At 44.2% G+C, this 15,708-nt stretch overlaps 1 protein-coding gene across 4 annotated transcripts in view; it reads right to left on the bottom strand.

Annotated features, from left to right (window-relative positions):
* The window catches only part of TRAF3IP2 (TRAF3 interacting protein 2), a 29,388-nt gene that overhangs the window by 9,280 nt on the left and 4,400 nt on the right, over positions 1–15,708 (bottom strand). For all 4 annotated transcript variants that reach the window (XM_031610735.2, XM_090135880.1, XM_031610734.2 and 1 more), the window contains 6 exons: positions 11,526–11,612; positions 10,582–11,301; positions 7,330–7,519; positions 4,543–4,718; positions 3,216–3,304; positions 1,420–1,488 (listed from right to left, as the gene is read on the bottom strand). In XM_031610735.2, the coding sequence (XP_031466595.2) occupies positions 1,420–1,488; positions 3,216–3,304; positions 4,543–4,718; positions 7,330–7,519; positions 10,582–11,301; positions 11,526–11,541 (1,260 nt within the window). In that variant the 5' untranslated portion in view covers positions 11,542–11,612. The remainder of the gene's footprint in view (positions 1–1,419; positions 1,489–3,215; positions 3,305–4,542; positions 4,719–7,329; positions 7,520–10,581; positions 11,302–11,525; positions 11,613–15,708) is intronic.

The following is a 15,708-nucleotide window of genomic DNA, read 5'->3' as shown; positions in this document are numbered from 1 at the left end:
TTGAGCTAAGGTGTTCTGCTGGAACTCCTAAAGAGAAACAGTGCTGGGCTGGGAAGATTGTCTCTGCTCAGGCTGGGGAGAACCCGGCCTGTCGTCTTGTTCCCAGGCCATGGAGAACTGCCTGGAGTGAGTTAGAGGCCTGGTGGCTTCCCAGCAATGGATGCCAAAAGGAAGCCGCATATGTTGTGACATCAAGTCACAAAACAAGTGATTTGTGTCCAGCTTTTTTGTGTTTCTGGAGTACTGTGTCCAGGTCTGGAGCCCCAAGTACAAGAAAGACAGGGAACTGTTGGAGAGGGTCCAGAGGAGAGCCACAAAGATGATCAGGGAACTGGAGCACCTCCCCTACGAAGACAGGCTGAGGGAGCTGGGCTTGTTCAGCCTGGAGAAAAGAAGGCTGCGGGGTGACCTCACTGCAGCCTTTCAGTACCTAAAGGGAGCCTACAAACAGGAGGGGAGTCAACTCTTTGAAAGGGTTGATAAGAGCAGGACAAGGGGAAGTGGTTATAAGTTGAGGGAGGGGAGATTTAGGTTGGATGTCAGGGGAAAGTTCTTTACAGAGAGAGTGGTGAGGTGCTGGAACAGGCTGCCCAGAGAGGTTGTGGATGCCCCGTCCCTGGAGGTGTTCAAGGCCAGGTTCGATGGGGCCCTGGGCAGCCTGGTCTGGTATTAAATGGGGAGGTTGGTGGCCCTGCATGTGGCAGGGGGGTTGGAGATTCATGATCCTTGAGGTCCCTTGCAACCCGGGCCATTCTGTGATTCTGTGCGATTCAGCTGTGCTGGTGTAGTGGGCCCACCTGGCTTGATCCTAAAGGAGATGTGCACTTGCTGCACCTTTGAACTTCCAAAGCTGCTGTGAGGGACTGCACTGACAGCAATGTAAATTTTATTGCTTAGATTGACACGAAATGATGAGAGCAAACCTATCACTTGACTAACAGAATACCAATTTCCAGTTTACATATAAGATGGTTGATTCAGAAGAACCCTCCCATCTTTTAGATAACAGAAGCTACAGGTGAGAAGCAGCATGAACATTAGCCATACTGTGCAGCCTGGGATGAAATACAGAAACAATTTTAACTATGCACGGATGAAACACACTATTTAAAAATGAGATAGAGGAACAATTTATCCAATAGTAGCTTCAGGCTCAGTGTAACAGCCAGCACTGGAATTTGATAGGAATGCCAGGATTAGCACTTAATTTCTTAAAGAAAAAGCTTTGGGACCGTAAGAAGCAGAAGTGAGTGAGATCTGCCTACGCCCTTAATCACAGGCCTCCATCATTTCAGTAAGAGCAGGGAAGGGCAGAGTGGGATTTTGCATTTTAATTCAGCTTCTGCTATTATTACAATAATTCAACCATTTTCCTCAGGTCACCTCAGCTGTCAACAAGGTTAAACTGCTGTTACATACATCACCTAGGTAGCGTTCCATCCACTTTATGATGTCAATACCTCGTACTGTGTCCTCAAATATATCGATCTGCAAGAGAATGAAAGTCTGTGGTGAGCATTCTTTTGCTTTTCCTCCCCATTTGGTGGCACTGAAAAAGTTCCCAGCCGCCTGCTTCTTTCCCTAGTTTCTAACAGGCATGCCTACTTTCCTTAGGAAGGAAAAATCACATGTATACAAATGCACACACACATGCATGTACAACATCTCCCCTTTTCCCTGCAGTCCAGAACTGTGCAAGCCCCCACACTCTCAACACTTTTGCATATTGGAACAAGCAATAACCTGTTGGTATACATTAAATACTGAAAATGTATGAACTGGATTTTTTTTTTCTCTCTATAAATATCTCATGAAAGTGGACAGTTGCCCACCTTCTCTTATCTGCATAGTTGCAAAGCTCCACTATTTTCTGGCTACAAGGATATATACTGTCCAGTTTTAACTTCATACTGCATTACATTTTCAGAATGTGTGGAGAGAGGTCAGCCAGGTCACTGACATTGAATGCAGGAATCCAGGCTTTAGACTGAGCAGAGAGGTGGAGGACTTCCTATCACTGAATATGACCGTCACTGCTCTCTTCCCTGAACACTCAGCCCAGAAACTGGCAGTCAATGACCGTGACCAATGGAGTAATTATTAACTTCTCCAAGCTTGTGACAGAAGAATTATGTTCCACATCAAGGGTTGGTTTTTCTTCCCAACATATTTGTTTCCTGGCTTTGGGGCCATTTTGCTGTATTTATTTTTCTGTAGCATGCACCAAGAACTGCCTGTCCAATAGGGGTGCTGTTAATGAGCCTTCTGCCCCTATCTCCGTGATGCCCAGAGCTTTCTTATGAATTGGCTATACTACAAAACTGCTGGAGAGAAATACAATTTCAGTCTCTGGAAAAATTCTTTGATTCACAAAAATAAATAAGCATGGGCAAAACCCCCACTGAGTTTCATTCAGTTTAATGATAGCCACTTGCTTAAACGCTTTCCTGAACTGAAGCCAGAGTGAAGGTTGAGGGGTCAGATAGCATATGCGCTTGAAATAGGAAAATATGAATCAACATTTTGATGAATGCCGAATACGAGAGCCTCTATGAGATCTCTCCTTTGAGGAGGTAGTTATGAAGAAGCAAACTCACAAGAGGTTAAATGAAAATCTGGACCCTTTATGGGATCAGACTGTAGGACACAGATCTTTCTGAATCAGGCCAGTGATTTTTGAATCCCTTTTAAAAGTATAACAAAGCAAAGAAACCATGAGATGGACTGTTTCATTAAGCCGTGTGAAATACACCAATTTTAGATCTGTTTTCAGAGGAAAGGTATTCACATCTGAAGAACCAACGATGTAATAGCATCTCTGAACAGACACTAGGATGGGATGAATGTGAAAACTGACCTTTTTTAATATTGGTATTTCAGATCAAATATGAGACAATGTTAATGAAATAGCTCACAAAAAAACCTCCTATTATTGCCCATCTGGTGTCACTAAATGGAATTTTCCAGGGTCATTATTAAAAGACATTTCAAAGTATAGAATTCAGTTAAAGCACGAGCAAATGAAATGGCAAATCATTAGGTTACAACTTTTAAAACCCAGGCCAGCTCCTTCCATTTGCAGCCACCTTAATCTACAAAATACTATGATAAACAGAAAAGCATTTAAATGGAACATGTGTGCCCTCTGCTTTTTTTTTAAAAATGCCTCTTTTCTTCCCTGGTTGACTGTCATTTTCTCTGGAAGGTATACTTACAGCAGTTTGAAATCCATTTACAAGCAGAAAGTTCACAAATTTCATGACCTCCACTGCTGTGTCCACGGAATAGGTTATAAAGACCTTGCCTAAGAGAGAGTCCATATGAACATGCAACACATTAAAATACACCATGCAAAGAGTGAGACTTTCACAGCCTTCCTTTCCCACTGTGCTGTGGGTTCTGCCTACATATGTGTCTGCAGATTATTTACAAAACGAATGTACAAACCAAGCATTTTTTTCCCTAGCTCTTTCACGTTCATGAGGTTGAGCTCTATCTCACAGCTCGTGCTATCCAGCTGCAACCTACAGTTGAGAGCTGCAGGAGCCCTCTCACGTGTTGCCCAGCCTCTCCTCACAGCAGCATCAGCTCCTGTGTAGGACAGGCCAGAAAGCTGAGGACAGCAATGTCTTCAACAACCTCTGCCAACAGTGAAGGAGTTTTCTTACTAATTCAAGAGCCATGTACTCTCTGGTCAAGGCACGCCAGCTGGCTAATGGCGCCATTTTGTCGAGTAATGCCTTTACCTGGGGACTCTGACTGATAAACTGGAACTTACACATGACTGGAAACTTATGTCACAACTCACTCCTTCAGGCCAGAAGGATGCAATGTGGGTCTTTGAAAGGGGCTTTTTTGAATAGTTTATTGAGAAAAAAAGAAGATGAATAAAGGAAAAAGCAGAGGTCTCTGGAGAGCTATGAGGGAATGTTAGTTATGGTATATCCCACTGGTCATCCAGCATAGCATTAGAAGGAAGCCAGCTCTTCTGAGACCTGGCTTTCCTATAGGAGTTGAAGAGCGGAAGGGTTTGGGGGGCTGGAGGCAGAGAAGGCACCTCAGCAGGAGCTTGTGCAGACCCTGCTGTGGGTCCTGAACCAAAGGCCTCTCCTCTAACCAGGTCAGGGAGAAACTGAGGTCAAGACTTGGCATTTTTGTCTGGTTTGGGACAGGCAGAAACACTTCATCCCTGGGGCTTTGTTTGTTATTAATCTTTTACTGTAAGCTTCAGTGCCTCCTGCCTCAAAGGGACATTCTGTTTAGCAAGAAGTCATGAGAATAATCTAAACAGTATTTATTTTTTGTAAACAAAATAACAAGCAATTAATGACAATTAAGTTTTCAGGATTCAAGGGAATAATTCCATTCCACCAGACATAAACACTCACACCCTACGGATGTGATGACATCCAGTATTTTCTTTTCTCACCGTCTTTGTGTCTTAATGTTGCTACCCCCACCTCAACCCCTGGAGCTTTCCCACCTAAAGTTGTCAGGCTGCTCTGTAAGATCTCACACAGAACAAATTTGCTAAGCACTTACGCAACTCTTCCGGCAAATTGCTGGTTCTCAGAGTTCCCTTGGCTGCAGGGTTACTGAGAGGTCTTGGGACAGCAGCTGGAGACGGAAAATTGTCAGAAGGACAACAACATGCTTCATCTGGGCCACATGCCTTCTGGGGCAGCTGGCCGTTAGGTAGCTGGTTGTACAACTGGTTTCTGCAAAGAATAGCAAGCAAGGACATAAATTACTTCTTTTCAGGTATTTTTTTTTTTTTTTTTTTTTAACACACTAAGAACTTTGTGTATTAGCTCAGTAAAAGTCTTGAAAACATGCTTGGCACTTCTACTTAGTTATTATAGCATTTCTTTTATCTGAGCCCTCAATACCTTGGTGACAGTCTACAACAAGACACAGTTTATTGCCGCTGTTTTTCTTTTGAGCCCAGCTCCCTACCCTTTCCTTTTTCCCTTTCCATTTTTGGGGCTAGGGGACCCACTGCCTACTACCCCCCTGTCACGGGCATAGATTGATCTAGATAGCTCTTGACATGCAGAAGCAACACTATTCACAGGAATAAATTTATCTCATAGGTAAGTACTGCTCAGTTTGCAACTAACAGAAGCAAAGAATATTTCTGAGCTAGAAATAATGCTGTTCTGTGGACGTTACACATGTACTGGAGCCGAATGGCACATGGACACACTCTTCCCATTGCCTAAAGGGCAACTCAGCTGCTTATGGCACAGCTGCTATCTGAATGTCCTGTGCTGCGCAAGGGGTATGGCACAAGGAGCAGGAAAATAGACATACAGGGCACTCCAGCTCCAGCTGTGGTACAGTAAGGAGTTGTTCCAGTTTTGGACAAAACTCAAAAGTTTTGCTAAAGGGAAAAAGTTAAACTTCTTGACCAGCAACAGCAGGCCCAATAAAAGTTTCTCATGTTGGGAATTTGTGTTCTGGAACCGCAGCAATCTTGCCTAATATCTGCTCTACTTGAACAAATACACAGAAAGAAAATGATTTTAGGAAGCTTAGCAGTTCTTGTCTCACTACGCTTTGGGTTCACAGGTTGAGTCAGTAGAAAGGAGAATTCATGCCTATTTTTACATGAGGTGTAGTTTGAATCTGCTGGACTGCATTTCTTGGATGAGTGTTAGGTTTCTTTGAGGGCTTTTCCCCACAGAGCAGTGATATTTAGTCAATCAAGCCCACTCTCTTTTATTTCCTTGCCTTCCTTAAATGAATGATGACAGTCTGGTCACAGCATGTTTTCTGTTGTCACATTAAGATCTGGTTTATTCATTTTGGTACAGATGTTTTCTGTTACAAAATGCTCTATAGGCAAATATTACCATCACATAACTGCTGTTCCTGGAACCAGCATGCAAACACCAGCAATACAGACACAGGATAGGCCCCAGGTATTCTGGATGTCTTTCCACAGAAGAATGCACCAAGAAAAGCAACACATACCTCATCATAGGCCACAAAAACTGCCCTGTGGCTAATTTCCAGATCCTCCCCAAACTTCTCCCCAGCTAACAAATATGCCAAAAACCAAGAGTCTGATTATAAATTTCACTAATGCAAAGGATATCTGCTGTACCTCAGAGTTGCTATGTTTTCATTCAAACACTTTATTGCAATTGTCTCCGCTGTTGCTGCAGCCCCCTGCCTTTCACAGGCCAGAGCAGTGCAGTATTTCAACTGTCTGTCTTGTTTAGTCTTTCTCACTTTTCCATGAAGACAGTATCATGTATGTGGACATTTGCTCTTTACAACTGTCTGAAATAAGGTTGTGGCGAGGTAGGAGTCAGCCTCTTTTCCCAGGTAATAGTGAAAGGATAAGAGGTAATGGCCTTACGTTGCACCAGGGGAGGTTCAGGTTGGATATTAGGAAGAATTTCTTCTCAAAAAGAGCGGTGATGCAGTGGCACAGGCTGCCCAGGGAAGTGGTGGAGTCACTGTCCCTGGAGGTGTTCAAGAAAAGGCTACATGTGGTGGTTGGACTAGATGACCTTAGAAGTCTTTTGTAACCTTAATGATTCTATCATTCTATGATTTCCAAACATGGATGCCTACAAGTTTAATACCTTTAAAGTACTTTGGCATTTAAATAAAAATGGTCTGCTTTTCAGATGTGCCAACATCAGTTTTACTTCAGCAGCTGAATTTGGAGAAAACCCTTCGTAATTTATGCTTGCTAATGGTGCACTTAAAATGGGAGGGAGACTAGAAGCATGGGAAATTAATATTTAAAAAACAGTCAAAAAGCCCCAGCTGAAAAGTGCTAGATATGATGCGTTTTATTACTACATGAGAAATCATGAAAAATGCTGCAAAGTGCAATGGAGAGATATATCAGTGTCAGACAAGATTTTCTCCATTTTTCTCTACGCTACAGAAGCGATAAGAAGGAAACTGCTGACAGCCAGTGACTGAGGCTCCCAGGCTGGCGCACCATAGAGCTGAAGTCTGCAGCGAGCCTCCAAACTGACCTTTGCTTTCGAGCAGGAGAGCTCTAAAGTTTCAACTGAAATATTTTCAGCCCCTCATCTCTTAACCTTCCAGCATTTATCTTCCCTTAGCGCGTGTGTTTCTGGGTGCGCTGTGACAACATATCAGGTAACTGCCTTTGAAGTCCTTCAGGGTAAGGTCAGGCCCCTGCTGTGTGTAAAGTAGCAAATAAAGGAAACTATCCAGCATCTCGCATGCACCCCTCAGCCCTGGCATGCTAGAGTTACAAGGCTTCAGAATTATGGTATAAAGCCCAGAGAATCAGATTAGAGGAGCTTCCAATGCACACAGCCCCCAAGGCGTACTCACGGGAATCGAGGAGGACCAGGGGAGGAGCACAGCCTCTGGGGAGGTCGCTCGGCGGTGCCCTTGGGAGCACGAAGGTTGGAGTAATTAGGGATGACTTGCTGGGCTGGGCGGATAACTCTCATGCAGGGACCAGGAACAGGAGGGAGCGGTTGCGATGTATGTGCAAAATGCTGGTAAGGAGCTCTGCCATCTGGGAAGGTGAGAAAATAAAGGCAGCAACTATCATTTCAGCCAACACATTTTTGCTTCAGTTTGTGTTTAGTCCTTTGCAGGCACATCCTCCTTCATTCCTAGGGAAATGGAGCATGTTGGAGGCATTTGTAGGAATCTCAGACTGAAAGAAGGAAGCCTAAGGGGTAACTTACAGTCTGAAGTTGCCCCATCTGACACGGTTCAGGTCCCGGCTGCGGGTTGCGCTGTTGGGACAACCGACAGTTAAACATTGAGGGCTGCTTCGTCCCTGCACTTAAAATGGCTCAGTGGTTTTGGTGTTTTTTTTTTTTTTTTTAATTTCTCTCTGGCAATGACTTGAGAAAATGAATCATCTGAACACTCTCATGGAAGCAGATGCAAAATCCTGGAACAAATCAGTTTGTAACAGTAAGGCTAAACAGACTGTGATTATTGTAAATGAAAAGAGAAAAAATAATCTCTCCATTTGTTATTCCACTTGGTATGAATGTTCTGCCTTGCTGACCTTTTAAGGTCCTGCTGTTGGTCCAGTTGCCATCCAGGAGGCTGCAGGGAAACCCAAAGTAACAATTTTGCTCAAGTAATTCTGAAAAACCTCACTGTTGCTGGCCATGTACACGTAATGCTGTTTAATAACTAGCATCCAGTGGAACTCTTGGCATAAATTGAAAGAGAAAGCAATGTAAGCTGTTTGTTTCCCAAATGGGGAAAACTACTTTTTTCAGTCTTTCTGCTTGCAGTTTTCATTAGGCAGCAGCTCTGCACACTTTCAAGCTGCTGTGTGCAGATCAAAGTCCAGCCTGGCAGGGCTTATTAGCACTGCATGATTATGGTGTTATGAGCTGGCTCTGAAAGCTGCAATGCTCAAATGCTATTTTTTTTCCCCTTTTGATTGTTTTTTTCTAATCCCTTCAGCTATTTTGGTATCATGCTTTCCTTTTCCTAGCAGCCATGAGGACTAATTTTTTAAAAAATGAAGAGGAAAAAAAGAAAACAAAGCTTTAATGAAACCACACAGCTCCAGAAGCCAGCACTTTAAAACCAACTAACCAACCCCCCAATTACAAAGAGATTTCTGATGAAATTGTGAGTCGGCAACATCTTATTTGTTGGATTCTTTTAGGAGATATTCCTGTCCCTTTCGTTATATTCTAACAGGACAGGGCGAAAGAGGCTGGAAGAACAAAAAATGAAAGTAAGATCTGTTCAAAGGTTCCTCCTGAGCAGTTCTAGGAAAGCTGGCAGGGCTTGTGAAGTTTCAGTGTGGTTTGCAGGTTTTTAGGTTGGTGCAAGTTTCACCAGTGCCCTTTGGACATGTTTGACACTGTAGTGTTTTAATGGCTGCCAGCACTGCTGTTCAGAGGCACAGCATGGTCGGGCATGTGTGCCCGCACACACACACAGCTTTCATATACGAATAACTGAACAAATGGTCCCTGGTTATACAGCATTGCTGTGAGGATTTCTTTCCCTTCAGAGGTAGTTTTGCTGCTGTATCCCCAATAGCAGGTGTCCAGAACCAGTTCAGAGCCTACAGGCACAATCCATGCTATTGACACAGCCTGGGAGAGGCGTGTTGCAACACACAAACTGTGCTGCTTTGTTGTGGGCTGCCCCTGCCCAGCAATTATCTGCAACACAAGGAGCTGTCAGGAGGTGATTTATGCCGTACCAGGCAAGTGAGAAACAGGCGTGCAGTTGCCAGCTTCTTGGTCCTGACCAAATCTGCTCCAGCCATCTGAGTTTATTTTATTCTTTTTGCCCTCTGGATATGGTTGAAACATCAGTGATTTTTCTAAAGAAAGCCCTTCAGAGCTCCTGCTTTGAAACAAATTACCTCATTCAGTAAATGTCCTGTTTCTCACGATGCCCACATGTGGAGGAGGTAAATAGTCAGAGGTATTGTGCAACCAGCTCCTCTTCTGCCCAAAGCTAAACTGAAGTTAGAAGGTACAGGCAGAAAAACAGAGGCTGTTCTGCAAATGTTCAGCTGTAGTTGCTGATAAAAGTCCATCTGTAGCCCCTTCCCCACTGCAAAATGCCGAGACCAGAGGTGAAAACTGCAGCTCTGATACTCCAACTCTCGTGTACCTAATTACAGTGCATTACTGGAATGAGAAAACTCTTTAAACAGAAGTAATATAAATGCTGCGGAGTCAACAGAAGGTTAAGAACGAAGGGTTATCTGCCACAGGCCTACAGCTTTTTATTACAAAGTGAGCCCCAAACTGGTTGAGGTCTCCCAAGCCTAATGTAATATAAATTGTATGAAAACAATGATATTGCTGTTAGATGTTCAAAGCTCACTTCATAACAGATAAAAATCTCGGAGACCAAAAAGGAATACTAATTAATAGCAGGCTGTAAACTGCGTCGTAGCCTCCAAGAGCCAAAACACCCATATTGACTGAGTCACATCAGTGTTCAGTGATACAATCACCAGCAGCTGAGCGGGGTCCATTTTAAGTAATGGACTTTCATTTCAGCTGACAGCAGAAAAAATGAGGTTGATGAATGTCACGCTCTTTTCATACAAAAATGAAACACATGCATTAGTTTGGTCATAGAGCTGGTAGATATTGTTTAAAGAGATCAAGGGTAACTACCCATTCTGATTCTGGCAGGAAATCTCAACCTTGGGGATCCAAGCTGGAGCAAGGAAATCCAGGGAAACAACAGGAATTAAGTCAATAGAGGAGGTTGCAGAATGACTGATGCAAGGAGGAAGAAAATGACTAGAATATGAAATAACAGCAGGCAGAAGGCTGTGTGTGCTCAGCATGACTGACAACGGCTAGTTTCTAGGCAAAATCATTAGCCTTTATTTGACGAGTAACTGCGAGCTCTTTAATTTTCTATCTGGCTCAGAGGTTTTGCATCAGACAGTCTGGCTGAATAACCCTAAAACCTGGAAATATGAAATGGACTGCAAATCATTTTTTTTTACACACATTAATAATTGCATGCTGCAAAGGAAATACAGTAGGAATATGCCAGCTCAGTGAATGATGGCTGCAGTGCCCCCAGAAAACCTCCTTCAGGGTGAGCGGTGCTACTTACGTGGGCCATGCAGGTGCTGCTCTGCCAGACAGTGGTGCCCACAGAAGCCATAGGCTTGCGCAGAGGGGTTGGGATGGGGCAAGTGCTGGCACCTGGGGTGCTGCTGAGGCTCAGGTCCAAAAAACTCTCTGGAGATCAGTGGTCCTGGAAGGTCCTGGGGGTTCACCATGGACACAAGTGGTAAGGGGAGCTCCAGGTGCCTGACACCCATGATGTCTTGGGACTGGGAGTTGTAACCCGTGTCCTCAGTTGCCAGCTCTGCTGGGAATTTGTTTCCTGAAGGCTGCTGTGACCATGAACTCCTTTTGTTGTTCTCCTCCAATGAGTCCTTGGGAGAATCATGCAAGCTCTGCTCTGACTTACTGGAGTTGGTATCGGCTGAAAGCAGTGGTCCTGGCTGCATGCCTGATTTGTCCATAGTTAAAAGATGCATCTTGGAATGAACTACTTCCAGTATTGATTCACTGGGGGAACAGAAACGCCCACATTCATCAGGATTGGTATATTCCGACCACGGCCTGCTGTCCGGCTCCGTGGCCAGCTGGTGATGTGCCAGTGCTCTGCAGAGATGTGCTGGATTAGCATGTGGTCTGTGGCACTCCTCATCCTCCACATTCTCTACAGAAGGCTGTGAAGCCTCTTCCAGGGCAGGTTCAGGAAATGGGGAATACAACATGGATTCATCCACTTCCACTGGTATGCTTCGGCTCACAAAAGCGCCTGAAAAAAACAGAGAAGAAACACTACAGATTGACCTCCAGAAAGATAAATGCCTACTATCAGTCACTGCTCAACGACTGCCAGTTGGAATACTGAAGAGCAGTATGCATTCTTTGTATTCACATTAAGTTTTTCTTAGAAGAATGGGTAGAAATTTTTGGCAAAGGAGTAAAGCGGAGGCTTAGCTGGAGTGCAGGTAGCACAGTGTTATAGTTTGGACTAACCTGACACAGAGGCCATTTCCCAGTTTCGTAGTCACACAAGGAACGGGAGTCAACTGCCGTGCTGCAAGGTCAGAATTTTCCAGCACACTGGAAAACAAGAGAAAGTACTCTTGTGAGCATGGTACAGCTTCACAAAAGCAATAATCCCAAAATAACTCTACCTCAGGGACTGGAAAAGAAATACTGGTTAGATTTCTGGAAATTACATTTTGTAAAACAGACACTTTTATGGGATTTCTCAGTTTTACTGTTCCTGCTGAGACAATGGGAAAAAGAAGCACATGAACTGTCTCTTATAGGTAATTTCTGCACCTGAAAAAAGAGAAGGCTGTGTAAGTATGGAGATCCGGCGCAGGCATATTCCTAGGAATTCAATCACGTGCCATATTTTACTTCAGACCTTCTAATAATAGCTTTGTACCGATCCCTTGGATCTGAACTTCACTCCACACCTAGCTGAGCAATTTCAAATCTACAGCTGGCTTCCAAGTGTCGCTGTTTATTTTATCAAACCAGTTAATCCATTCTATTATAACGTGGTTATTATTTCAAATTATTGAGAATTATAAGACAATTTAGAGACTTTGGTTACTGTTTGGATTATTTTTTTCCCTTTCTTCAGAATTACTTTGGGCGCCAGACATCAAAATCCTCCCTTCCCTTTGGGGATACTGCCAGTAAGTTTGGCCCAGCCAAACAGTCCCTAATGACAGATGCCTCTACTCCACCTTCGCTTAGAATGACAGCAGCAATGACAGGTGAGTGATGTGCTCTTGTTGAACTCACCCACTGGAACGAGAAGTACAAGCCTTACTGCAGGCTTACACACAGCATCCCATTTATGTTGAAACAAAACACTGCTGGACCTAAAAAATCTTTGGAAAACACAAGCATGGTTTCATTCTGCTTCAGTGTTCTCTGTCCTGCTGGGCTGCTCAGAAAGGACTTTGTGACACTCTTGAAGTTCACAGGTGGACCAGCAGAAGCTTACGGTACAACATTCATTCACTATCAGTTTCCATATCTATATGCCACAGGGTATCACAGAGGGAAGAAGCTCAAGCAGATGGTCACTGAACTCAAGCAGGAAGTGGAAAACACCCCTGGTCCTTCACCCTGAGCTGGAGGCAACCAAGGCCAAAGCACAGCAGAGCAATGTGCTGATGCAGCTGTTCTGCTTCCCGTACCCAAGCCCTTGATTCCCAGACTTTGGCACAGAAATAGATCAGCACGTTTAATATCAACACGCTGATCTCTGCAGCCATCTTCATCCTCTGGTACTGGGGTGAGATTAACTTGCTCCCATCAGATGCTATCCCCTGACATGGGGTACAGAGAAACAAGTCTGGGACTCATTACTCCGGCTGTCTGCCTTCTACCACATGGAAAAAGCCAAAATCCCAAGAAGGAGCATTACTGAAGAACCGTCTAAGCAATGGAAATGGCAGTGTTTGACAAGAGAATCTGACTCAAAAGCCTGGTAAGGAAAGTCAAATCTCAGTGATTCAAGGATTCAGCTTCAGTCACACAGAAGCTTGAACAGAAAGTTCAAATGAAGAACATACTCAGACAGTCACAGCATTAAAAACAGTTGAACAGGATCACAGAGAGGTATGAGGCAGCGTCCCAGCCTTTACCCTGGCTCCTACAGCCATATCCTACAGAAGCAAAGAACGTGCCCAGTCCCACAGGGCAAGAGCAAGGCTTTATGTTTGTGCTGATCAGATCAAGTGACGTGCATTCCCCCCTGAAAGTACCTCTGGTATAGCAAACTCTCAATATAACATTTACTGGAAAGTAGGATAAAAACTGTGCTTTACTGCTGCTGGGCTGCAATGTAAATATTCTTCCTCTGTGTAACATAAAACCCACCTATGCAGATCTACCACAGACTCCAGATACACATCCTATGCTATAAGAAGAACATCCACAGGGAGAATTTTCCTGGGATAATTATAGCAGCATAATGATGTTGGCAAATTTTCCCATGTAGACAAGCCCTCTGAGCAGCCATTAGCTACACCAGCACAGCGAACATGCTGCTGCTCTGACAGAAGGCAGGGTCCTGAGCTCAGCTGGCACAAATCATACTGCACACTCTTAATCCCTCATTGAGCAGCTCCAATGAGGTGGTTCTTCTTCAGAAAGGGCAAGCTCAGCTGCAGGTGCTTGGGCATGGCTGCTCCCCTTGAGCAACATGTGTTGTCTGAGCACCTTACCAGCAGGTAGAATTCTTCACAAACACCAAACACGGCACTTCAGGAACAAATCTGCAAGGCCTGATGCACAATGGCATTTCTTCACGTTCTCTGAAACAGTCAGATCAAAAAGCTAGAAACCACACTGTATCCAGATTCACTATACCTAACGGCCATTGGTTTAGTTCCATGAAAAGAACAGATTTTCTACAGAGAAACCAAGAACTCAGTCCAAAGCATGGGGAAGTAAAAAGGGGTCTCTTTGTTGACTTCAGCAGGTGTCAAGGATTTAAGAACTACTGAATTCCTCTGGAAGATACAACCTTCCAAGCATTTTGCCTTTTTGCTGTTCCATCATTAACAATGGCTATCTGCAAAATGGATTATGCGCAGACTATGTGAACCTAATGCAAGGCACAACGTGGGCAGGACAAATGCAAAATTATTTTCAAGTTTTCATATGACTATTCCTTTCAGATGAGGGAGATCTAAAATATTAAGATATTCCACAATTCTGCTACCAAACACTTCAAATGGCTCACTTCAGAACAGTTTAAGATGTTTTTCCTATTAGTTTGGCCCTCTAAAAGGGCTTAATGACTTAAATGACTACCTTATCTCCTTCCTATGTAACATGTGCTGAACATTATGAAAACTACCCCAAATATCTGAACAAAAATAATTTGGTCAGACAGAAATGAGATCTGATTCCACCTGTTATATATTTCCCTGGAAAAGCTTTTAGCTTTTTAAATATTGTTTTGCTTAACTCCTGCCACACTGTAGCTGAGCAAAGGCTGAGCTTTGACACCTCTGCAGAGTCCTACTCCTGTGGGCTTGAGGCAGGAGGCACTGAGGGGCCTTTGGTGTTAGAAGAGACACATCAATGCAAAGGAGAAGCAGTGACTTCACACAAATCTCCTCCTCTCTCAATAGCTCTGCTTGGCAAGGGAGGCTGTCAGAACAGCAGAGTTCTGTCTGTAGAGACAGCCCCAAGGGTAAGTTAACCCTGGGACGTGCTGCATGCTTTGAGCAATGCTGGTAGTAGTATTTGGATGGGAATTCCCAGGAGAAATCCCCTCACTGCTGGAAATGATAGAGATGATTCAGAAACATTCCTCCTCTAACAACAGTGTGTCAGGACATTGGCTTTGCACTGCTGAAGATCCTCAGCTTCTGGAAAAAGACCCAACACTGAGCCCATTATCCCAGTATTTTATGTAGCCTCGTGCACTGCAACTTCATTAGGTCTCCTCTGACTTTTTTGTAGAGCTTATCTTGCAAGTACAGTCAAGCAGTGGACAGAAAAAAAACTTGCTTAAGTCCCTAGTGTTGAAGAATTAGGGTAAACATACTAAAATATCCTAAGAAACCTGTAGCCTGATCCCTTTTCTGGCACCAAAACTACTGAAGAATGTAGACCATGCGCGACCTCATTTCCAACAACACTGCAGCTTCAAGTCAGATCACGATATTGCCAGGAAGCTTCAAGAATTTAATATACCCCCTGCACCGATGACTATGCAGGAGATTACTGATAACCAGCTGGAGCTTTTGCTTATATTCCTGCTTGCAATAAAAAGAAGAGGCCCTTCCTAAAGGGATAGAGTGGCCAAGCCTGGGCTGCTCTCAGAAATGCTGAGGGAACTCCTTCAACATCCATTTTCTTTCTCTTCCTTCCTCTCCTCATGCAAGCAGTTCTTCAGTGTGCGTCAAATCAGCAGAAAGCCTCTTGGATGGGTGCTCAGCAACCCACCATGCAGTGACCCAGGTTTGTGGGCAGAAATGCTGTCCAGTTCTCCTGTGAGGTTTCCCAGAGCCTGAGCTCTTCCATTTCTCAGAGGGGGAGTTGCTGGTGCTGTTCCACCAAATGCCTCTTCTCTGGGACATGCACGAGGCTGGTGACAGCCACCTCTGGACAGCTGCATAAATGGGAGGGGAACAGACTCTTCCCCAGTCTTGTCTCAATGCACCACCCCAATGCA

This window comes from Phasianus colchicus, chromosome 2 (assembly GCF_987193195.1).
Source record: "Phasianus colchicus chromosome 2, bPhaCol1.hap1.1, whole genome shotgun sequence".
NCBI lineage: Eukaryota > Metazoa > Chordata > Aves > Galliformes > Phasianidae > Phasianus > Phasianus colchicus.
This window is presented reverse-complemented; position numbering and strand designations above follow the sequence as displayed.